Here is a 24,300-nt window from a genome sequence, read left to right as displayed (position 1 = left end):
CCCGGAACAAGGAGAGGGAAGAGAAAAAAAAAAAAAAGAGTATTTTATAACCTTTCCTCAGAATTAGTGCTCCAGAATGGCAGACTTTGTGCAACAGACCAACCCTTAACAACAGGTAGCAAGAAATACAGGAAGACCTACACAGGAAGCAATGGGCATTAATAAAGAGATTCTGCAACGTAAGTACAGTGGAAGACTTGTCAGCCAAGACTTCTGAACTGAAAAGTCCTGCTTCATGCTTAGCATAAATTCTCAGAATCAAAACCCATACCGTCCTGATCGAACCCACTTGCTTTGACAGAAGAAAGGGTCAACCAACAGAATCAAACCAGTTCACAACAAAATACTCAAACACTTTACATGATTCCTGCTCCCGTTCTTTTATTTAGTCAATGCCTACCAGAACAACTTCAAGGGAACCCTAAACTTGAGGAAAATCAGGTAACGCTAGTAGATGACCAGAAAGAACACACATTCCCATTCCAATATAAGCAATTTAAAATTATTTCAGTTGCCAAAACCTCACAAATGACAGTAAAGTCATCCCTCAGCAAATGTTCATTACTACCTACATAGCTCTCCGCACATACACCATCTCTGTCTCTGAAGAACAGTGCCAAGAAGCGCTGCAGCCCAGTGTAATGTAATCTGCTAAAAAAGGCCACGTTCACTTCGTTTTTCATGCCATTCACGGATTGCTCTTTTGGCATAAGCAGACACACTCAAGAGCTATTTCCCCAAATCCTAACTGAGCAGAAGGGAAAATATGCGAGTTAAAACCTCTCACCACGAATGGAGAGTGTTGGGAAATAAGGGTGGAGCTGGAGTAAGGTAATTCTAAACTAAGAGCCATGTACTCTAGCAGGTCACAAATATAAGGAGTCATATTATTACAACAGAAAGAGCAATTCCTGACAGGACAAAAGCTTGTCTGTTGACAAGCTCACAATCTGCTCTCAAAAGTATTCCACGCAGCATTTGATAGGAACTAGAGCAAGCTCATCTCATTCCACATACCTTGATCTTTTTGGCCTTTGGAGCAGTGCGAGCTTTTTCTGTACTCCTCTTCCTCTTCTTCGGTTTGGTTCTGCGGACGCGGTTGACAGTCAGCGTGATGCTTGTAGGGGTGTGCTGTGTAGCTGTGTACAGCACTGTAGAGGGAGATAGTTCTTCATCCCAGCTCTCAGTTGCACTGCTGTCCCCACCTACAGAGAGGAGTGCTTCATTAGCAACCTCATAATTCATCCCAGAGAGAACAGCTCAACCTTACATCCACTTTCATCAAGATGATTCGATGGCTCTATACAATTCTCTCCCAAGAAAACCATACCGCTTCAGTTTTCCCTCTCAAGTTGAGAACAGGTCCCCCGGATTTCTGATACAGAACAGCACTGATGAACATAACTTTTTTGTTCATAAGATAATTTGATTGCCCCAAGAGCTAACTGAGGTGAGGTAGGAGCAAAGAAAATCCCAGTGGTTGGTAGGAAAAGAACATTAGCAGGCGCGGATCACCACTAGATGATTACATCAGCCAAAAGACAAAGGTCTTGCAGAAAGAAAGCAAAAGTCATTACTATCAGAATTACAAACTCACTCACCTGACACGTTGTCCTGCTTCCGGCGGCGGAGTCTGATCACCTTCCCCCTGCTCATTCCTCTGCCAAACGAGAATGCACAATTGAAGCTGGTTTGTAGGAGTAAAGTCACTTGAAATTCAACAGGATGTCACAAGATGCGTGCCCTCAGTGGGGCCCAGGATGATAAGAACATCGATTTAACATCCTCATCTCCACTCCTGGTGCCACCAACACTTGTCAGGCTGACAACGCAAAGGAGGAGGGTCAATACTAGGTAAAGCACTGGAAAGAATGCTCCAGTTAGCAAAAGGAAGGCCGTCCCATAGCCCAAACATGAAAAGAGTTTGGCTTTAGAAGTCAGCACAAAGAGCAGTCCAGATCTGCACTGCACCAAAGCTTACCTGCACTTGTCACACTTGAGGAGGAAACCATCTTGAGAAACACTGCAGTGGCACCAAGTGGGAATTGATTCTCCTTCTGAGGAGCTCTCGCTGTCCCCGGAGTTCTCCTCATCAGGTGAGTGCAAGCCGTTCAGTTCTGCACGAGGTATAATGGTCTGGACAGGAGGAGAGGCTGGTGGCGTTGGAGGAGGAGGGGCTCCATAATTATGATCCTGAAAATGAGTATTGGCAGTACTACTTTTAATGTGAAGATATGATGTCTGGAAAACTTCCCAGGTTATTACTGTTTTATACTGGTTGATAAGTAATCTGAATTCCTCAATCTACTGAGAAGGTAAACCTCTGACAGAGGTGAATGGTTTTCTTCATGAATTACATTCATCAATGAATACAATTCAGATTCTATAAAAGCAACTAAGCTACTCGAACATTAACTATGAGTCTGAGATGACATCTGTGGTCAAACACTGTAACACGTTGCCCAGAGATGTTGTGAAGTCTGTTAGTTGAGACGTTCAAAACCCAACTGGACACAGTTCTGGGCAATCTGCTCCAGCCTGAGCAGGGGGGGGTTGGGCTACACGATCTCAAAAGATCCCTTTCAACCTCAACGATTCTGTGACATCCTGTTCACCCCACATTTAAGCCATGTTCCCACTGTTTCCGACTGCTCCTTATTTCTTATAGTTATAAATTATCAATATGAAAATCTGCATAGTTTAAACAAGCACAAATAACATACATTGAACCAAACAGGGCAAAGAATTACTGCCAGGAAAACACTTCATATTCATATACAGTCACACTTCATTCAGTTTAAAAAAATCTGACACCTAGAATGCTAATAAAACTTGCTATAACGTATGCAAGTCTTCACAAATAATAAACACACAAATGCAAAACGTATGGCACAACTCAGCTGTAACTCAGTGTTCCCTCACAAAGTAAGCCAAAACTTCTAAGGCTGAACAGGCAAAGCTATGCAACAAGGAAAAAAGAGCAAAGCAGACAGTAAAGAGCTGATTCACTGCAGAGAGAGTACTCACTGCGTAAGGCAGCCCGCGATAGCTGTGTTTCTGGGTGGCCCCATAGCCGTGGCTGGAGTACACATTCTTCTCACTGACAGCTGGACTAGCTTCCACAGACTCTGGGCTGCAGAAAGGGCCAGAAGTAAAACCCATCAATAGAACATCATTTTGAGTGCCAGTTGTTCACAGCTCTTTCCTATTCACCACATGAATGAAGAAACTTCATGGAATCAAGGTGTATTATGCGCTTCACCAGGCACTGTGCGTGCCGAAGTTGTACAGGATGAACCTGCTTTCAACAGAGGGAAGCAGCTGAGTAAGGGCCACCCTGGATAACTCCTCTTACATAAAACCTGTCTCGGTCTGAGAAGTTAAAAAAAAAAAAAAAAATTAAGAAACATGTAAGAAGCTCTATTTCCTTATAGTTGAGGAAGTCGGGTATAGTTCAGCATTCACATCTGAACTCAGCCAGCTTAATCTCAAAGGCACTGAATAGTATTGCCATGTTATCTCCACAACAGTTTACTTCAAACAGCAGCTAAGCAGCTTTCCTGCATCTGCACTTGTTTCTCTCGGATACTAACTGTTAGCAGAGTCCAATGTCTCACGATAAAGTCTGCATGAAACCTGCAGCTGTCCTGACAGCACCCACAGGAGCGGGAGATTCCTGCTACAAAGGGACAACAAAATTCATGTCCTGGGCAGACAGCAGCCACAGTCCAATCAGATACTCCCTGTTCTTTCCATACAGCAACATGGTGTGCAATGTGCTGAATAAGAAATTCACTGCTGAGGTACAATGCACTGTTCCACCGCATGGTGGTGAAAAAAACTGCTCAAAATGAAAGGTATATCCTTTGCAGAAAGCTGCAGAAACCCTGCTCAGAGAAGGGACAGCTGCAATTCAATGCAGGGAATATTAGATAATGAGGCTACGGACAGAATACCAGCAAGGCAATGCACTGTTTTTTAGGAGCTTCCCCCAAGCAGGAGATGGATATCGGCTAACCTCTGCACAGATCAGAAGCAGCAGAATACAGCAGCATATTACCGAATCATATCTGCAGCTGAAATCCTCTTAAAAAATACAGCAGGGAGCTGAGCAAGCAGGAAAGAAAAATGCAGGAAAGGAAAACTTTACCTTGGACTTCTGCCTCTCTGGTGAGATCTCGCAGGATTCTCAGCGGGTCTTATGTTGTCAGTGTGAATCAAGCAGTGCTCAGACGCTAATGGCCACCGGCCACGCGTGGGGGAGCGCTTAGGCACCACCCAAGAACACTAACCCCTGTGCCCTTTGGACTTCCTATTAGCTCTTGAAATCTCTGCAGCGCTGAGCCTGCCCCACCCTGCCACTAAATCCGATGCACGCTCTAACGCACTGACTTCCTGGGCTTCTGGCTTATTCTGGAGTCAGGTGGATCTGTCTTTTCAACAGTGAGGAATGGTGATTTATTGAACTGCAGAAACGAGAAGGCCTTTAGCCTACGTAAACCCTGCTTCCGTAACTCAGGATTTAGATGTGTGACACCATAAATTGGGTTGGTTTTTAACATAGCTACACTCAGCTACGTAGTCAAAAGCTGAAGATACAGGTGGTGATATCTCTAAGGAGGAATACTTCTTAATAAAAGACAGCATGGCACATCATCTAGCCTTGCTGCATCTTCACAACAAGGGTCAGGATTTCCAGGCTGGTATGGATTTAAAACCATTCATTATTTAATTGCGCTTTCAGCTGAAATATTAGAAGGAAAAGAGCCCAAACAGCAGGTCTGTCCTCTGCCCAAGTCACTCATACTCCTAATTGCAGCCAGCCTGGAATACCAGCAGCGCTGCCACAGTCATTAGCAATAAAACTTCATGATTGTTGGTGCAACGGTGTCCAGGGGCAACAACGCTGAGGCCCTTGCTCCCTCATCAGCAACCCTCTAAAGAGCTTCAACAACTTCCAATATGCAAAGGTACTCTGCAGCCTCATCACCCTCTGAGATCACTGAACACAAACATCTTTCAGCACTTTCACCTCCCCTCTGCATCAGAGGCCAGAGGGGGATGCTAAAGCTCAGCCTTAAGGGAGGACCGGCTAGTTTTCCTTCTACCTTCTCATTTACTTCATGGTGTACATCTGTGAAACTCCTTTTAAGAGACAAGAAGCTCGTGTACTGCAGATTTCATGCATCAAATTTGCAGAATTTCAAAGGAGAAGTGGAAGATAGTCTTAGCTTTGAACAGACTCAGCAAGGGACACTTCAGCAGTAAAGCAGCAGTGAATGCAAAGCCAGGAGAATAAAGCCCTGACATTGCCAGTTTTTAGAAAACAGAGGGAAAAGCCAACTCAGAAATCTTCAAAAGCCTTTTTCAGAACACTCCAGCCTAGCCTCAAGTTAGGCCTACAAATTCCTTACAACCAGTGGAAAAAACATTTTGCAGGAGGTTTATAGACAGTCTTTTTGATGTTTAAATATTACAAGGGACATGCATAGGTATATCCCAGTCAGTGCTGAAAGCAAACACACCGTACACAAATGAACCACTTAGCACTCTCTCCTAGTTTAAAATTCCTGGATGTTGAATCTTGAAAGTGGTGTGGAAGAAGCATGGTGACAAGCAGCACTGAATATTAAGTCTTGAAAAGTGAAGGATTAGATATCAACTCCAGATGAGCGACTTACTACATGCTTGACTCCTCATTTAGAACAGTCAGCAAAAATACAGACTTTATGGTGGAATGCAGGATCACAAAGAATGCCTAGAATGGGGCCAGAGCCAAGACAGATGAAAAAGAGCATTAGCAGTCTCACAGTGAGAGCGACTGTGTAGTCAGACTCCGCGTAGGTAAAACAGGGCAGGATGGAAGGGCATAACAATTATTCATACCCTAGCCCGCTGCTCTTACAGCTCAAAATTAATAGAAAATGGAGCATTCTGTTCTACAGTGATCAATCTGACATGCAGGTATCTGCACAGCAGCTACCTGTAACTAATACATGGGAGAAATAGATCTTCAAAAAGCCTTTTAAAAAATGCCACAGAAAAACAGATGCTACAGTCCATACTTCAAAGAAAGATGCAAGAAAACACGAGGTAGAAGCACACAAAAATAATGTGGGCCCTTCCTCTTCTCCCCAGCAAAAACAGTGCTCATATGAGTTGACACCATTCTATGACAAAGGCTTTAAGAAAAGATCACAACGAAGTATTTTCAGGATTTGAAATGTTTCTGACTTCTGTAAAGGCAGAGTCCTGTGACGGGAACCCTGAAGGACTAACCACTAAGCTGCACTTCTTGGAACGTGCTCAGGGATAGAAGCAACATACATGAAGGTGTCCACCCAGGCTGATGCTGTTGCACATCTCCAGCCAAGCTCAATGCTGCTTCAGAAATCAGTCAGGTAAGCGCTGTTGCTGCACCTGAGCTAGCAGAGAAGCTCAACATACTGAGTGCTCATAAAACAGCTTTTGAAAAGGAGCTGCCCTATACGTTGCCAACATCGAGCATAGGTACAGCAAATGCACTACTGCCTGCACTTGCACACAGACCAGCCAAGCAGATACAAAAAGCAGGGGCAAGTGCCTCGTGCTCTCAGAACTCTCCTTATGCCCATGTCATGGGGCAAATTTCCACAATACCACCTTAGTTACACATTTAGAGTCCATTTCTGCATTCACCTCTCACGCAGCCCGCAGTCACCCACCCCTGCTCCTCCGCGGGTAACACTCACTCCGATCCTGCAGCCATGTCGGAGTAGGACGTATCTGGTGTGGTGACTCCCAGAGGGATTGCAATGCTCATGACGCCCGTCGGGGATCACGGAGTCCAGAGGGCAGCGACTGGCCGCTCCGAGGGCGGAGAGGAGCCGCAGAGCCTCGGCCAACACGTCACGGACATGGGGAAACCTAGTGGGGAGAAACAAAGCATTGCACCTCCATTACAGGCACCAGGGCACCCCGCAAGCGGAGATGCCACGCGTTCTATTGCCTTTCCCTTCTGTCTTCAAAGGCAGGCCACTTCTCTCCTCACTGGGTTACATTTTCCTTTTTCACACACATTCCTAGGATAAATCTTTTCCTGATACATGACAGGCATACGGCGAGCTACAGACACGGCGTGTAACAATGTCTAAGTGGCCTATGGCAATTCCCTGTTATGCCCCAAAGCGACGATCTCCAGAGGAGGTGGGGAAATGAACAAACAGAGCAGGACAAGCTCACAGGCAGCTCAAACCTCGGACAGACAGGTGTCCTTGAATTTTCAGGAGGAAAAGGACAAAAAGGCCCTTTCAGGAGTGCCTCATCCTTTCTTGTCCTTGTGACAGAACTGTGATTTCTGCACTGGCACTAGACAAGAAACTCTGCTGCTGAAATGTGTAACTCCTGCTTCAACCCAGAGTCACATAACACTGACTAAATGTTAAGAAAAAGCTACAGGTTTCACAGCGTCTGCAGTACTCTTCCCTTTTACAGGATACAGAACCTCTTTCTAAAATCTTTTTAACACTCGCTCAGGTTTCTTTAACCTATTGATCCCTCAACCTTTGCCATGACCATCCCCAGCTGGCCGTAGCCTGAGATGTAACCAGGACAAATTCCAGCCCCTGCCTACTCATGACTCAGCGGGAACAAAGGGTTTCAGGTGCGGTCTCTGGACTTGAGATTCACGGGACACCGTGCCACTCCAGAGGTAACTGGGATGAGTTCTGGGTCACTTTGCATCGGAAACCCTCTCTCCAACAAATAGCAAGCAGTTTCTGTGCAACAGTAACTCCCACTTTTGGGAAAGAGAGGATTGGAGAAACATGAAATACCAAACAAAAAGGTTAGACGAGGCGAATTCCAGCTCAATTGCTTTTGTGTTGACCCAGCAGTACTTGCCCAACAATCACCAGCACTCAGATCTTGCCGTTTGCTGCTGCTGCTTTCTGTGTACTTTCAACTCTGACAATATAACATTCAAAATGAACTGCTGAGACAAATCTCAACTGCTGTCCAAGACCACACCACCTTCAGGCTAGATTACAGTGTGGTCTTCATGAAACTTGCTCTGGTAACACCCAAAACATTAGTCTGCAGAGCAAACGGGGGCTGAGATCAAAACATTCACCCACTGCACTGGTTTGTTTCCTATGCGTGCAATATCAAACTCCTCCCAACCTCTCTCCCCTAAAATACACAATTAGGAGAAAAAAAAATGCAGTATGTTCTCCCCAGCACCACTGGAAGTCTTCCTAAAGTTCAAATTCTTAATGTAAATGTGGCGAACTTCAGATCACAGCGCAAACCTATCTCCTATGTGATACAACGCTTCTCAAAACGAAACGGAAACAGCAATTTTGATGGCTTAATAGGTACATAACACTTAACTGGTTTGGAAAATGCACTAAGGATATATTTGTCCCATGCTACACTCCTGCCTCCTTAACCAGTCATACCAGTATAAGAACACCTGGTCCTCCCCAACATCATCACAACAGCCAACATGAGCATTCACCTGCACTGCTGCCACGGTTCTGTGGTCCCAGATTCCCACCTGGCACAGGTCACACTCCAAAGGACTCACCATCTTCATGCCAAAATCGTACACAATTGCCTTGGCTAAATGTAAATATATGCTATTCAATTATTTCAGGTAACATCCTGTATCGACAGAAACGACTGTGATAAATCTGAGCTGGCCAAGCGAAGGTTAGCTAACACCTGCTCTAACAGTAAATTTAATTTTTGAAACTGCTTAGGATGCAACAGCAGAAGCATTGCATTGGCTCACTTCCACAAGCACTGCCCTCCATGTTACAAATCAAACAGACACAGAAAATTTACTGCTGGAAACTTTTCTCGTCACTTGCGCTGCTGAAAGCCTGCTGTTAAAAAAATCTATGGGACACCTAATGTGAACGTTAAGTGATTCAGTTCCCATCTTGAGAAGGTCTTCTTTCCAAACATCACATCGCTTGGCGACACCCAAGTAGGAGAGCAGTCCTCCTGAATCCCAGCAAGCACTGCCTGTTCTTCCAAGCACACCTACAAACCTCATGTCAAGGGCAGATACTCACAGAAGGGCAAGCACCTTCAGTGCAAACAGAATCAGATCAAGGCTTTTTGCCAGTTTAAGACATTTAGCTCAAAAAAAAAAGCATCAAATTCCCAGAAGTTCAGACATGCTGTTCCATAAAGACACCTACACAGAGGCAGAACAGACAGAAGCGTAAGTCATTTAACTCCAGTTTGCTCTGTTTTACCTGAATTGTGCCTCATTCTACCAATGCAAATGCTCAGCTCTGCTCTGAAAACTAGCAGGGTTCACTAAGCAGCGGGGAAAGACGATGGCAATTTCAAAAAAAAAAAAAAAAAAAAAAAAAAAAAAAAAAAAAAGCAAAACCAAAAGCACAGAGAGGAGTATTTACCATTATCAGAGTACTGTGTATCACCTGCAAGCTGCCTGACAGAGGGAGGCCACAACCCATCCGACCCACAGGGTCTGAGAGAACTCAGTCCTGGAGTGCAACAGGAAGGATGAAAACGATGGGCAACACAAGTACTGACGACTAGTAACGTCTATATACAGGATAACCAGATTACTGACAAATACAGTGCACCTGCTAAAGATCTTCATTTTCTTAAGACTCTCTCCTTATATATTTTACTATCAATATGCAAAAAGAAATGCTTCTATGGATAAGTTTGTTTCAGAGTTCACTCTGTTATCTGGGATCTGGAGAACCACAGCAAAGCACCAATGAGCACCAAACACTTAAGAATTGTTAGATGTGCCAAAATGCAACAGCCCAGGAAGGCCTGAACCTGCTCACCGTGCTGCAGAAGACTCAGAGTCAAGGGGAAAGGCGAGACTGCTGCCTTTACACAGGTGATTCCCAACAGCATTTGGTATCCATGGGTTAATGCATCAGTCAGGCTGCTCCACAGGAGACAGGAAATCATACTGAGAATTCCCATCATACTTAAAGCAGCTTCCAACGCTTCCGTGAGGCATCTCAACATGTGTCTACAAATACACCTACTTAGCTAAAGTCAACGTGATAAAGCAGTTCAGTTCAGGCCACGTCAGCTACGTTTAAAACTGAGGTACAAGCAAGCTAAACTGATCTTGATAAAACTCAGTGAGAAGCTGGAAACAAAATATTTTTATAAGAATCATTTAAACCAGGCTTAAGATACGGTATGGCAACTTTCATCCATCCATGGGATTCCACCAGCTTATCTGGCTCAGAAAACATCGGTTTTAGTTAACCTCATCTGCAAACTACACCCTAAGGGATTGCTGATGATGACAGTGAGCAACTGAAAGAAATTTAACCATCAAAGAAATTACGAAATGCGTCGTCAAGTGCTCTCAGCAGCTGACCTGGGACTGGGGAGATTCCTCAGGAAAGCAGGAGGAATAACCTCAAAACTTTGTTGCTGAAGCAGCAGTCAAGAAGTTATGCAAAACCTCTTTGTTCTGCGGACAAAGATAAGTTGGTGCTTTTCTTTTGGAATCATTGATGGTTTCAGGTTATATGATAAAAAATAGAAGAAAAATGCAATAAGAGATAAAGGAACAGTAAATAGGACTTCACTTTCAGAAATACATTCTGCATGACAAGCCAACCACATTCCTTACAGCCCAGTGCACTGAGGAGGTGGAGGTGTCAGACTGGGCTTGTTTGGGTTTTCATAGAACACCTCCCTGCCATCACGAAACCTTACTGGAAAGTTTAATTTATATTGATTTGAAAGTGGTCAAAGAGTCACACAGAAGGATAATTCTATTAACAAACATGTACCAAATTAGAAAAGGGGAAGCAAATTACAGAGTAGCAGCAACCTGTGGTAGACCAAACAATGTGGAGGTGGATTTACACGACGAGATGGCAGGCAGACACCAGCCTGAGCCCCACACTGATGAGCACAGACCTGGCTGCCTTTGCACAGAGGTGATGTTCTAAAAGAGCAACAACCTCAACACAGAAGAAGAAGGGCCATCGCAGCAGAGAACTTGATAGCAAAGTCCTCCTGACTTTAAGGGCTGTAAAAAGAGTAAATCCTTTGTTTTAAGAAAACTTCACTAGATGATGCTTTGGAAATCTGGCAACCTCCATGAAATGCTCAAAAATGTTAATCGTCAAAATAAAACTGAAAAAAAAATATTGTGTGGCTAATAATGGAGAAGTTAAAAAAAACACCTCAAGAGGCAGAAGTAATATTTCTTGGCCCATTTCTGTGATTAAAACAGTGGATAACATTGCCTGTACCCCATGACATAACAAGTCATGGCTGAAGATGACAAACTCTTCAAATACTGAAGTGTTTAAGACAGTATTTTCAAAAACGAATTCAAGATTAACCCCTAAAAATACTTTTATTTTCTATTCTTTCTTGAAAGATAACAGCCATACATGAAGAAAAGTAAGTGTATTATACATAAAACCCCACAGACATTATACAAAAAACAACCAAGGTAAATGAGGGGGAAAAAAAATCTCTTTCAGTTTTTACAAACATCTGATTTGGGCCAGCATCAGGGGAGGAATACTATGGCAAGACGAACACAACCTAATTGCTGAGCTGGTTCCACAGTCTGAGGTTGTGCTCTCTTTTCCCACGGGGTAAAGCAGAACAGGAGAGCGTCTGTATGTCACAAAAAATAACAAAATGCAAACAGGATGGATCAGAACTGATATTTTGCATGTAAGGGCTTGACAAGTAACCTCCAGTGAATCCAGCTGTGGCAGTGACTACTATGACTGTCCCCTCTAAGGCTTTGCCAAAACAGCTGGCAGGAAGGAAATGCTGCCATGTCTCATTGAGCACCACTGGCACCAAGAACACAGGACTAAGAGCAGAAGCAGGTAAAATATGGTTATAAATTCCTGCAATAGGGCAGACAACTAGGAATGGTGATACTGGAAAGCCCCACAGTCACCTGCCACACCTTGTCTATACAAGCCCTACATTTTAAGAGTGAACTTATGAGGCCTGTCTATGCCAGAAAATGGCTACAGCTAAAATAAGGTTAATTTAAATAATGTAAGTGACACCAGTTTAATTGTAGCAGGCCAGAAGGTTTCTTTGTTCTACATTTCGTTGCTTGAGAACATAATAGTAAGCACGTGAATGAATGCAGTGGTGTAAGTAGACAAACTTTCCTAAGCAGCCCTAAATTAAAAAGGCTGTCGGACCCCCCCGCAGATAAAGAGCTGTAGACCTTGAAATTGTGTTATGAAGGGATTTGAGAGAAAATCCTATACCACACGCAAGGTCAGAGGGAAACAGAGCAATAAAGGGCAATAACTAGGATCAAGTCCAAGCCAAGGGAATTACAGTTCCCACGAGAATCCGGCCGGTCCCCACAGCCACGGGAAGTCGCCGAATATAGGAGGAGGATCAGCAGAATTTACTGGCAGGCAGCGGAGGCCAGAAGCTGCAACCAGTGGCGGGCTGACCACAAACGAGTTGCCAAGGAGTAGGATTGCAGTCTCCCGTCCTAGAATTGGAAAAGATTCCCCCGTAATCCCACTAAATGCTCTCTGCTTCGCGAGTCTGGCTGTACGTCCTTTATACATCTATTTAAGGCCGCCACGTGATGCCGGCTGCCTGCCCGGCCACTCCCTGCCAGGCTGAACAAAACGGCTCCAGAGCAGCCCGCAGCCAGGCTCGGCGCAGACGTTGCATCAGCCAGGTGTGCAGGAAGCTGGGGAATAAAGCGACGATTTACTGTGGGGTTCCCAGAGCCGGGCCGCTTCAGGAATGCCGTGGAAAGGACGACAGGAAGGAGCGCGGCGCTTCGCACACAGAACAAGCTTCATCGCCTTCAGAAAGCCTTTGTGCTGGGGCTCCGGGCCTGGCCTTTCTCCCAGAGATGATGCAACACTGAGGAACAGGGGCTGCGCCAGAGCAAACTATTCACAGCAAGGCAGATGGCAGCGCGGCCTGAGGATCTCAGGGCTGAGCCTCGGCCTGCCTGCACTCCCTGGGAATCCTCCATTTCGCAGCGTCACTCCTGCTCCTGCGGTGGCTTCAGGCAGGAAACAGGACACTGTGATATCCAGAAAGGTGTAAAAGGGTGTTTAAGAACCTGGAAAATCAGTTTGTTCTACAAACTGCAGGAAGAAGCAGGGGAGAAGCTGAACTCCCAGCCTCAGCAGGTCGGCACAGCCCAACACCACAGCTGCACTGCACAGGCCCCGTGGAGCCCCTGCACAGTCCTGGTCAACCCCACTCTCCATTACAAGGCCAGTTCTGAGCCTCCTGTCTCCCAGGCCCATCACCAAGCATTCTCATGGCTCCTCTCCATTACCAGAGAGTTTCATTCAATCATAGAACAGCTTAGGTTGGAGGGGACCTTAAAATCACGGAGCTTCAATCCCGTGCCATGGGCTGGCTGCCCTTCCCCCCCCCCCAGCTCAGGCTGCCCTGGGCCCTATCCAGCCTGGCCTTGGGCACCTCCAGGGATGGGGCACCCACAGCTCTGGGCAGCTGTGCCAGCACCTCACTGCCCTCTGAGTACAGAATTTCTTCCTCACATCTAACCTAAATCTCCCCTCTAAGTTTAAAGCCATTCCCCCTTGTCCTGTCACTACGTGTTCCTCCTGAGAGCTGGTCCCTCTCCTGCTTGTTAGGTCCCTTCAAGTGCTGGAAGGCCACAATGATATCTCACCGCAGTCTTCTCTTCTCCCAGCTGAAGAAGCCCAGCTCCTTCAGCCTGCCTTCAGAGGAGAGGTGCTGCAACCCTCTGAGCAGCTCCATGGCCCTCCTCCGGTCCCACAGCATTGCACCTGGCCCTGAGATCATGCAAATACATTTTTCCCCCGAACTGGAAGGAAGTTATTCGAGGCTTATGTAACGCTCGTTTGCCGCGCTCTAACAAACAGCAATTTGTCTAACGTGCTTTGAGTGAGAAACTCGGCCACGGGAAGATTGGCAGCCTGCGCTACACACAGAGAGACGGTCAAATCCAGTTGGTAATTAAGCTACGTAATCACTGAGACGCGCTAAAACCCAGTGAATTTCACACAGTAAGGAGCTCAGGAGAGATTTCCACAACCTTCCAGTGCTGGGGCCCATGTTGTGCCCCTGTCAGGGAGGTCTCTGTAGGAAACCTGACTGCTGCCCTTCCAGGCCTGGAGCCCAGAGGCACTCCAGGTTCTTCCAGGAGCTTCTGGCCTCCCTGCGAATCTCACACATTTCCTGCAGGATGACTTTTCACAGCCCAGAACATACTGGTGAGCAGACAGAGCCGGTTATAGAATCACAGAAATACGAAGGTTGGAAAAGACCACTAAGATCATCCAGTCCATGACGACCAAATCACGTCCCTCAGTGCCACATCTCCACGTTTCTTGAACGCCTCCAGGGACGATCACCTCACCACGCCCCTGGGCAGCCTGTGCCAGAGCCTCACCACTCTCTTTAAAAACAATTTTTTCTTAACATCCAAGCTGAACCTGCTCTGAACTGCAGAGATGAAAGTGTGATTGTTATTCAGAAAGCTCCCAACACCTGCTCCAAAACCGCCGGCTAGAAATGCAAAGCTCAGCAGTAGCATGCCCCCAGCCACGGTCACTTCTTCAACTAGCCCATTTTTTGTTAATGGGATGAGAAGTGGATAATCGAGTTGAACGCAACTTCAAGCTAAATGCAGATGTCCTGAAATCAGCAGACACAACCCGCAACTAGTGACTAAATAAAGACAAAAGCTACTTAGAACAGTTTCAGTTTTTGTGGCTTGCTGAAAAGTTAGTAATTTCTTCCTCTGAAAAGAGCTTCTGAGCACACAGCACTGCAACCCACCGCATGAAGTACAGGTGGGTGGTAACACGGGAGGGTTCAAATCAAACAGCTGCTGAAGTGCTACTTGTAGGGCTCATGTGGAAGCAATGCTGAGGAAATGGCTCTGTAATGCATCCATAATGAAATTCTACCTGCCACCACAACCACTGGATTTTTTGGACGTTGGATTGTGAGAAGTATAACAACATCTTAATGACTCCTGCAATTACAACGGCACATAAGTATGTGCAGCCACGTGGTGAAACATGAGTTGCCCACACCGAGGGAGAGGCCCAGAGCCCTCCTGCAGGCAAAGGGACACAGTGCCTCCGTCAGCCTCCCAGCGCCGGGGGAAAAGGGCTGATGACACAGCAGGAAGATGGGGGAAGGAGAGATTTCTTCACTGCCAATCCTTTACAATCTCCTTTGTGCGTGGCACTTTCTGCGAGAAGCTTCAGCAGGTTGGGACAGACAGGGCTGCCTCGACAAGGTAAGCAGCAAGGGCTGCTGTGCTGGATTGCAGAGCTGGAGGCCTTTGCTTTGCACTGAGCAGTGCCCCAACACGTTCCTGCAGTTTGCTATCTCTTTAGCCTTAAGCAAGAGAACTCACAGTTGCTAGACAACCTCGTTCCCAGCTACAAAACAGCTCCATTTCTATGACAAATCAATAGACTCAACGTGCAAGAAGCTACAGGCTTTTGAGCTGCCTTCTTCCCTAGGATGCAGGAGTGCTTCCTGCTCTGAGTGCACAGTGGCGAACAGGAAGAAGGCCCAGCAGCTCCTGGGCAGGATCTGGAACAGAGGAGAGGCAGGAATGCAGCCATGCCGGAGAGGAGAGCAGCTCAGGCAGCCCTGCACCGCCTCTGCATGTCAAGCTGGCCGGGAGAGCTCAGCCTGCATCATGCAGCAGGTTTGGAGAGCTGGGAAGGACCTGCAAGGGAATTTTAGAGCCCTGCACATCTGTGAAGGCACCTCAGGCAAGGTAATCTATGAAAACATAGAAACTCAGCCGTCAAGGGAGTGGTGGAACGGACAAACACATAAAAAGCACAAGTGCGATGTGGAGCCATCACCCAACTGAGTCACCCATTTCCCAGGTGAATTTACAAAGTGAGGGAGGTGCAGAATTGCTGAAGTAATCTCATCTGAATGGCACGAAAAACAGCAAACAAGGGCCATTAGAATACTGCTTTTGATGATTATTTAATATTGTTTCAAACACTAATAAACCTCCAGACTACATCAGCTAACCTGAGACAGAGAATATCCTCCATTAAGAACAAACCTACCAAGAGAGCTTGCTCACTGTGCCTTTCGGAGGAGCTGTAATCATATTATCGTTGTGCAAGTTTTTTTTTAAATGCTGTTTCTAAAAAAGGATGAAAAAGATTTAGACTTCTGCTGTGGTCAACTGGAATTCAGAAACGTTCATCTGGATACAGTGAGTGCACACAGTTACATCAGTGCTTCTCTGTAGAGGATTTCAGAAAGCCTTAATCATATCTTAAACATCTGAAGCAACGCAGTATGGGAAAGAACCGAGTTCCAAAGATGCAAGCCACAAAGCATTAAGTTTCAGAGTTCCCTTCACATGTTGTGTGTCTTATGCAAGGCAGTATGCTAGTACCAGGTTAACTATTTCTCCTCTAAATTAATCTTTACTTCATGACCTTGTTGTTGACTGAACATCTGAACTTGCTCCAACTTTAAAGATTCTTAAACACCAGTGTCAGGAAAGGACTATTAATTTTTTTTTATTTTTTAAAGCACACAATGTATTTCCTCCAGCAAGAAACAAGTTGGAGCTATTTTAAAAGGCTAAGATGAATGTTTGCTCCTTTCCCCTTCCCTGTGAACTGTACCGATGTTTAATTATTGTCACTGCTGAGAAACTGTATTTCAAGATTGAATTTGTCCAATCTCAGCTGATATTGCTATGCCTTTGTCAGCAAATCTCACAAGTCCTTTTAGAGAAAGATCAAGTCCTCTCCCAATTGTCTTTTCAATGAGCTGAGTAAGTCGAGCTCCTTTAAGCCTCACATCATGAGGCTTATTTTCCAGTCCCTGGATCATTTCTGCAGCTGTCCTTTGAATTCTCTCCAAATACACTGGCATTCTTCTTGAAGCATGGAAACCAAAATTCAATTCTATCAGTATCAGTCTAAACGTTACTGTTTGTAAGATTACTTATTTATTTTTCCTTGACATTCCTCTCTTTTTTTATTATTATTTTTTAATGTGCCCAGGAATCACATTAACCCTTGAAACAAAACACTGACCCAAGCAGCACGTAGAGGCAGTTAGCTGAGATGACCTTAAGGCCCTTGGAGCTGCAGCTTTCCAAAACACCATTTCAAAATGCATGGCTGGGTTTCCAGTTTTGCTAACAAACGCACCACCTTGCAGCTGGGTGGGTTCAGGCATTTTGTTGAAAGGTGGCAAAAACAATTCAGAGCTCCCTAATGATACATGATTATCCTACTAGTGTGTCTTACGCAAGCTTTATCAAATATTTTATTCTATCCAGATAAAAAGATACTAAAGAGCAGTAAATTAAAAGCTGATTTCATCTCACAACCTTCTCTAAAGCTAGGTGTGTCCTCTCAAAGTTACAATCCCAGATATTTTAGATCTCCACTGTTGATGCAGATTCTCCAGCACAACCACGTCTTGTTGCAGCGCATCCTGCCTTCCCCCCTCCAGCTCCTGCCCTCCCCACTCACAGTGGCCATGTCCCCGCAGTGACACCTGGTCTGGCTTCCCCCTGCCACACATCACACAGGTTGGAAGGGACCACTGGAGGCGAGCTGCCTGAAACCCCCTTCTCTCCCAAAAGCAGAGCCAATTTGGATCAAGTTGCTCAGACCTCTGCCCATTTCTTCTCCAGGGCCACTAAGTGTTTGCGTAACTATGTATTTTAAGGCCAAAAACAACCTTCTGATGATCTGACTTTCCACCTAACAAAGACTGGAAAATCTCACCTAGTCGCTTTTATACTTGGCGTTGCAGCTTACAAATGAACGAGACTGTGTTTGTCGAACACGGCCTGAAAAACAGCACATGGATTTACCACAATTCTTTGGGGGAAGTTTAAAATCGTGCAACAGACTGCATGTAGCCTAGAGATCCCAGGGCAGCATCAACCCAAGCCATTAAATCTTCACAGCATGCAGAGTACATGTGTAGTTTTTTTTTTTTTTTCCCCAGGAAAAAAAAGTGTAAAACCTTTTTTAAACTAAAACTACATTGAACACATTCTCAGAAGCCTTTGGAGAATGCTTCAAACAACCCCACTGCAGCTCCAGCTCTAACTACTCCTCCAAAGAAGCCTGCTTCTGCCCGGCATAAACAGATGTTGGCAGAAGGTGTTAGCTTCCCCACAGCTTCATAAAACATGTATTAATGGCCAAGGCACTGACGTAATTTTAATTGTTCTCGTTCACATTCACAGCGCTAAGATTTATCAGCACCTATCTTTATCAGTACTTTTATTTACCAGCACACTCACAGCATCTGTTTTCTTGGCTGCTCAGACAGGGATGTCCATCAGCCCTTCACCAGCACAGAATACCTTCCAGCTCCTGGAGGCCAGTTCATACAAAGCTCACCCATTCTTGCCTCAGTCACTAATGAGAACCTACCTTTCCCCTCAAAAAACCACAATGATATACAAAGGATTAATGTAGACATACATTTATCCATATTAAAAAAAAAAACAACAAACCAAAACCAAGTCAAAATGGTCAAGTTATTCCCCTCTCCTTAAAGAATAGTAGCATGAAATCACAGCAACTACAATCAGGGCTGTGTTTAATGTAACAGCATGAACTACTACACTGAAATTAGAGATCTTAGCCAAGATCTTGCAGTCTTCTCACCTTACATTGTTCCCTAAGCATCAATTTTTGGCCCTGACCAAGAGGAACAAAACCTCCCATCTGACTCAGGCATCACTCTTGTTCTTGCGTTACATTCTCTGCTCTCACTCCTGTCTGGGATTCTCAGTGCCGTACTCTCTGCCAACAGCAAGGAACCTCTTTAAACCTGGAAAACTGTGGAACAGAAGCCAAAAAAAAAAAAATCCCATCACGTGAGTAAATGAGGCTTGACAGAATGATGGATGCCGCAGGTTCACGAGTATGAAGGCACTCCGAAGATGGGTTGCGCCTGTTACAGCTTCACAGAAGCGTAAAAGATGCTGGTTTGCCGCATTCAGGAGGGAGATGCTCAGCTATTTAGATTGGATGCACTCTGTACAAGACTGAAGATGAGTAACTCACAGCTGGACAGATTCTGTTCTAGAAGAAAGCTGTGTGCTCTTCCCTGTACCTTCAAAACATCAGTGTCTCCTCATCTGCATCTTTTCTCTGTTCCTTTTCAAGCACAAGACACTGAATACACCCAAGAAAAAAAAAAAAAAACAACAGCCAGAGAATTCAGGCCAACAAGCTTTAACCAAGAGGAATTTCACATGCACCAGTCATCTTAGGGCTAATTTAATTTGTCATTATGGAAAAACTGAGAACTGTCAAGACCTCAGCTGGGTAACAGTTGGATAGGAGAATGAGCTCAGCACAGGAGAAACACAGCACAAAGTTATCTGCCCTAATAACGCAGAAGCATCTGAAAACAGTTTGCCAAAGATACTCTGAAGGCCCCTTTGTGTAGTTTATCAGTCCTGACAGCTACAAATCATTACCAACGTTGTTCTTAAGTTGACCTATCTTGTAGCATTACAATGCTGGTGAAAACAAGCAGGAAAAATGCCATGGCTCATATTACAAGGCTTCCCCAGCAACAATTCAGATGATTTTCTCACCTGTGCCCACTACACAATGAACTCCCACCACTTGCTATTAACATCGGTATTGCTCTGCTGCACTGCTGAAAGACACAAACGGGACGTGCAGTACCAACAGAGCACCAACCTGGAGGCGTTGGAGGCCAGGCTGGATGGGGCAGCCTGAGCTGGTGGCTGGCAGCCCTGCCCACAGCACAGGGTTGGAGCTCCATCATCTTTAAGGTCCCCTCCAACCTGAGCCACTCTATGATTCCATGAACCTGGTGTGGGTGAGACAACTGCCCCACCACCCACCGTGGCTGCCTCACTTGTCTGCTCCCAGCCCTCGCAGGCTGATGAGCATCTCAGAGAAGAGGCACCATCCCAACAAGCAGAGATAAGCAGTTTAACTGCAGAGATTTTAACCTATGCTGAATTATACTTTCTCAACACTAACACAACTCCCGAGCAATTCCCATTGTTCAAGAGACCAATTTTTACTTTTTAAACCCACAAGCTATTTCAGTAAAACCATCTTTCTTAACAACCCAGGTAATTTTGTTTTACGGAACGCAGAAAAGTTTCCATCATGTTTCAAATATGTGTCAAGGCCGTTTATTTCCTCCCTCACAACCTTCTCTGCAAGTAAAACTGAAAGCATCAGAATTCCTTCAAAATGTTGCCCCAACACAGTGACTCTCGTGGGAGCAGCCTGCTCTGCTATCACTCACAGAAAGGAGGGAAGCCTTAAACTCTGACACTTTAAGTGCAACAAAAAGCTACTAATTTTGCCCCCAGCAACAGTTTACTCCAAAATCACCCCCATCCATCCCCACTGGGCAATACTGCAGAAAAGGAACGTTCAGACCCAGTACTTCACCAGAACGATCGCAGTCGCATTTCCATGCAGCTCTGTGAGAACCAGAGGAGCAGAGCCAACACCTGGCCCAGCCATTTTGTTCCTCCTGCCCGTGCCAGGTACCCATCCCCACCTGCGGTTCACTGTATTTCTGCTGACCGCAGTTTCAAGCTAACAGTCCCAATCTCCACCAAAGAAAGAGCGAACCAGTGACAGCAGATTTCAAAGTATACTCTTCTATGAGATTTTCACAGAGGGCATTCTGAACCTGCAATGGCTGAAGAGACCCTGCCCAACGATGGACTTGTACCACTGCACATGAGCTCTCCTGCACCCATCCTAGAGCACAGCCTGGGTCGGAAGGTTATAAGTCTCTCGGCAGCTAAGCCAGACAAGCAGCAGGCACCGTTCTTCTGACACACAGACAAAATCGGTGTGTGCAAGGGCTGCTGCCAGCTTGGGATTCCGGCCCAAGAATGTCTCACCGCAGAGCAGCCTCCCTGCACAGAGCCCCACCGGGAGCCCGATGGCATCTCCTTCGTGTGTCTGACCTACACCAGGGCTGCTCTGACTTCTACACAGACCCTCCTGCTGACAAGACTTCACAAAAAGGGGCAGGTTTGGGAATGGTGCACCCCCAAATACAACACACAGCTGCTTGATGAAACTTCCCACCTTCTTCACTTACTGCACGTTGTTTGATTTGGGGTTATTTGCGAAGGTCTTCGTGAAATAAAGGATAACTCTTGTAACGGATGAGAATTCCTGCTTATGAGATATACTGCTCATACCCAACATGAATTTTTGCACAGCAGTATGCACCTGGAGGTACCACTACATGTTAACATTTAAATAACTTTATTCCAACTCAAATGGCCAACACACTGCCTCTGGTTCCACTAGTCCCCCCCAGCCCCACCATATAAGGACTGAGAAGCCCAGCCTGCAGCTCACACAGGGATGTGCAGCACACGGCCAATTGCTTTACATCAAGAAGATGGCACTCCAACCAAGTTCTCCATATTAAAGAGATGGCTGCACGCAGCCTGGGCTGAATTCAAGTTTTACTGTGTTCTACTCACACGTAGAACGTTCTTCTATATGTTCTTCTCAATACAGCCACATGGAATACTTCATATATATGTATTTTTAAAACACACTGATTGACAATGTATCCTCCCTAATTCATGTTTTGCTGCATACCTCAGTATCTCACAAGTCATAATGACCTGCAAGTCAATACAAAATACAAACTCACTACCAGAGTAAGAAGCACGGTGCAGTACATTTACTTATACATATGTTTGCAGTACTTGTATACTAATTGATATTTTGCCATTTTACAAGAGACAGCTCTTTAGCTCTCTGCTCAGTTTTCTGAAAAAATATACCTACAGAAGTTTGCTACTAAGCAGCACTATCAGGTTATACCACCATTTCACCACCATGGCTCCAGCCTACATCAGAACATTTGGCAGAACAACTTCTCAAGAAACAGCAGAAAAGACCAAACCGCCAAGTTCTATCCAGGGAACCAAAGGCTTATCCCAAGAGCTGCATGCACAGCCACCAAAGGCCCAACCATGCCAGCTCATAGCTCACCTGCCTTGGGTAGCAGAGGGAAGCCACCTTCTCCCCTCTGCCACTCCCCACTACAACCTCTGTACTTCCACCCAGATGCTCTCCCCTATATTCTTTGTGAGGGCTCTGGAAGCTTCTCAAGTTTAGTGTGAGCCAATTCAATTCACTATCTTGGCAAAAAGAGAAGAATCCAGCAAAACAACAAAACTTAAAAAAATAAATAAATAAAGTAGCTTTCTGCTGGGTGAGTTCAGAAGAGGGATCCGAGGAGCACCAGAGCTTGCAGACAAAGGCAGAACTGCAGGAGGAGCAGACTGGATGTGCTGGGCTGTGTCACGCAGCCTCACCCTGAGTAACCCCGCAGGGCGCAGCGCTGCCATAGTTTGGAGCTGACTTCAGCTGACACAGCGTCAGGCGGCCTCCACGTCCCTGCTGCACTGGTGCTGGCCTGGCCCTGCCAGCGAGAGGCTGGGGCAGCAGCCAGCAGGAAGGCACTTCCAGGAGGGAGGTGCTGCCAGGTAGCCTGCCTGCAGAGCCTGCTGCAGGACAGGCACATGCCACAGCTGGGGAGCTCAGAACCTGACTTTACCCCACAAGCGTCCTCATTCCCTGTTAACCTGCAGGCAGCCTTAATCCCCAACATCCTTGACGTTCATGAAGCCGCAAAAGGAACTTTGAATCCGAACACAGACCTCCTCTGCAACCAGGCAGATCCTACTTAAGGAGATCAGGCAGTCATCTCCTCTTCACAAGTTCACTGGGGCTCTAGGTGCAGGAAGCTTCCAGATCTTTGCTGTGGCGAAAGTTAATCTACAGCCTCATTACTGAGAACATTCCTGCAGCATGATTGCAAACTATTTCAACCTGATGCCACTAAAACACAGGAAATCATTTGGTTTAAGTGCCTTCAGTTAAAAGCTTGAAGTTCAAAACAAATTCAGAAGGTTCCTGCATTCTTCAATTCACTTTAACAGATGAGTGCCTACACATCGGTAATGCAAGTCAGGGTAAGATCTGCTGACATTTTAAGGGCTCCATGCTGAACCCCCACCGCACTTCAGTTTCCCACGTGGTTCTCAAACTTCTCCCAGTGTACTCCATCCTGCCTGTAAACAAGGATACACTCTCATTTCCCCATTCTCCCAACAAATGCAGCTGAGGAGCGCTCTCAAGGAGCAGCTTCATTCTAGATGCAATTTGGGCAGAGGCAGAGCTGGGAAAGAGGGCCATGTTGAGAAACACCGTCCTGCTCCTGTGCTGTGCTGCAACGCAGCCGTGTTGGGACACTGTGCCTCCTGCTCCCACCTCCCAGCAGCACCACTCTGCAGCACCATTACTCACTCCCACGGAAGCTCCTTCTCCTCCTCCAGGCTGAGCACCGCTGGCGTGCATGGATCCAAATATTTCCATGCAACACAATCCTCCAAAACACCAGCCACTTATTTCCATGACACAAAGTCTATGCACAACCATGAGACTGCATTATCTGACACTGACTAACTGAAACCCTGAGCTGCAGTTTGACTTTTTTTTTTTTTAACTGAATCATCACCAACGGATATGTTCTGCTACAAAGTTTGATGAAGAGATCTCCTTCCTACTCCTTCCCTATCAAAAACTTGCATTTCAAACTGCTCACTTCCAAGACAAGAGGATTCCCAGTATCAGAACCTCACACTGTCTTCTGTGCCAGCAGCGCATCACCCAAGAAGCTTAGTCCTGTAAATGAATGAGGCTGCAGAGGAAAGCCCAGCCCCACACCACGGGCTCCGTAAGGACGGCAGGAACATGCCTGAGTCAGCAAATGAGCAGCTACCAAAAGCAGACAGTGTCTCATTGTCAATGTATATGATTGTGATTGTAATCGCTCTCTAAATATGAACACATCAAAAGCACTGTGACCTTTCTACTCTAAAATTACTTGGAAATATTTGAGGGCTTCAGCATTGTTTTCAAAACTAACTCACATTGTGTCTCAAAAGACCGCTTGTGAGTAGGAAAAAAAAATTATCTAGAAGGAGACGAATAAGAAAAAAAGCTGACCGTCTTAAAAACTGTGCGGATCCGCCTGCTTTGGATACCTCCCCTTCGCTAAACTTAGCCCTTCCATGACCCTCGGGGAGGAATGCAAGACCTGTCTATGTTATCAAGTTTATACGGATTAAACGTTAGCATAAACAACAGTTCCCTTCTACACTTCACTCTAAAAGCCAAATTCCTGACTATTTCTCAATGCCACAGTTCCGCGTCCCTCCCTCTTCATTCCCCCTTTTTCTTAAGGTTGGGTGAGTGTGGGACTATCGGA

The 24,300-nt window shown here is 45.7% G+C and overlaps 1 protein-coding gene across 4 annotated transcripts in view; it reads right to left on the bottom strand.

The window, feature by feature from the left end:
• The window catches only part of SETD5 (SET domain containing 5), a 61,582-nt gene that overhangs the window by 32,818 nt on the left and 4,464 nt on the right, over positions 1 to 24,300 (bottom strand). For 3 of the 4 annotated variants that reach the window (XR_002442682.1, XM_021410018.1, XM_021410019.1), the window contains exons 2-6: positions 6,732 to 6,906; positions 3,028 to 3,133; positions 1,982 to 2,193; positions 1,602 to 1,660; positions 1,018 to 1,205 (exon numbers count right to left, since the gene is read on the bottom strand). Coding sequence is in view for 3 of the 4 variants with exons in the window: in XM_021410018.1 (XP_021265693.1) it covers positions 1,018 to 1,205; positions 1,602 to 1,660; positions 1,982 to 2,193; positions 3,028 to 3,133; positions 6,732 to 6,802 (636 nt within the window). In the remaining variant the exon portion in view is untranslated. Of the gene's footprint in view, positions 1 to 1,017; positions 1,206 to 1,601; positions 1,661 to 1,981; positions 2,194 to 3,027; positions 3,134 to 4,150; positions 4,283 to 6,731; positions 6,907 to 24,300 lie in introns of those variants that run through there. The other variant, XM_021410020.1, reaches the window with a different exon arrangement.

The sequence above is a fragment of the Numida meleagris genome, chromosome 11 (genome assembly GCF_002078875.1).
Source record: "Numida meleagris isolate 19003 breed g44 Domestic line chromosome 11, NumMel1.0, whole genome shotgun sequence".
NCBI lineage: Eukaryota > Metazoa > Chordata > Aves > Galliformes > Numididae > Numida > Numida meleagris.
The sequence above is the reverse complement of the archived record's forward strand: the minus strand, read 5'-3'. Positions and strand labels throughout refer to the sequence as shown.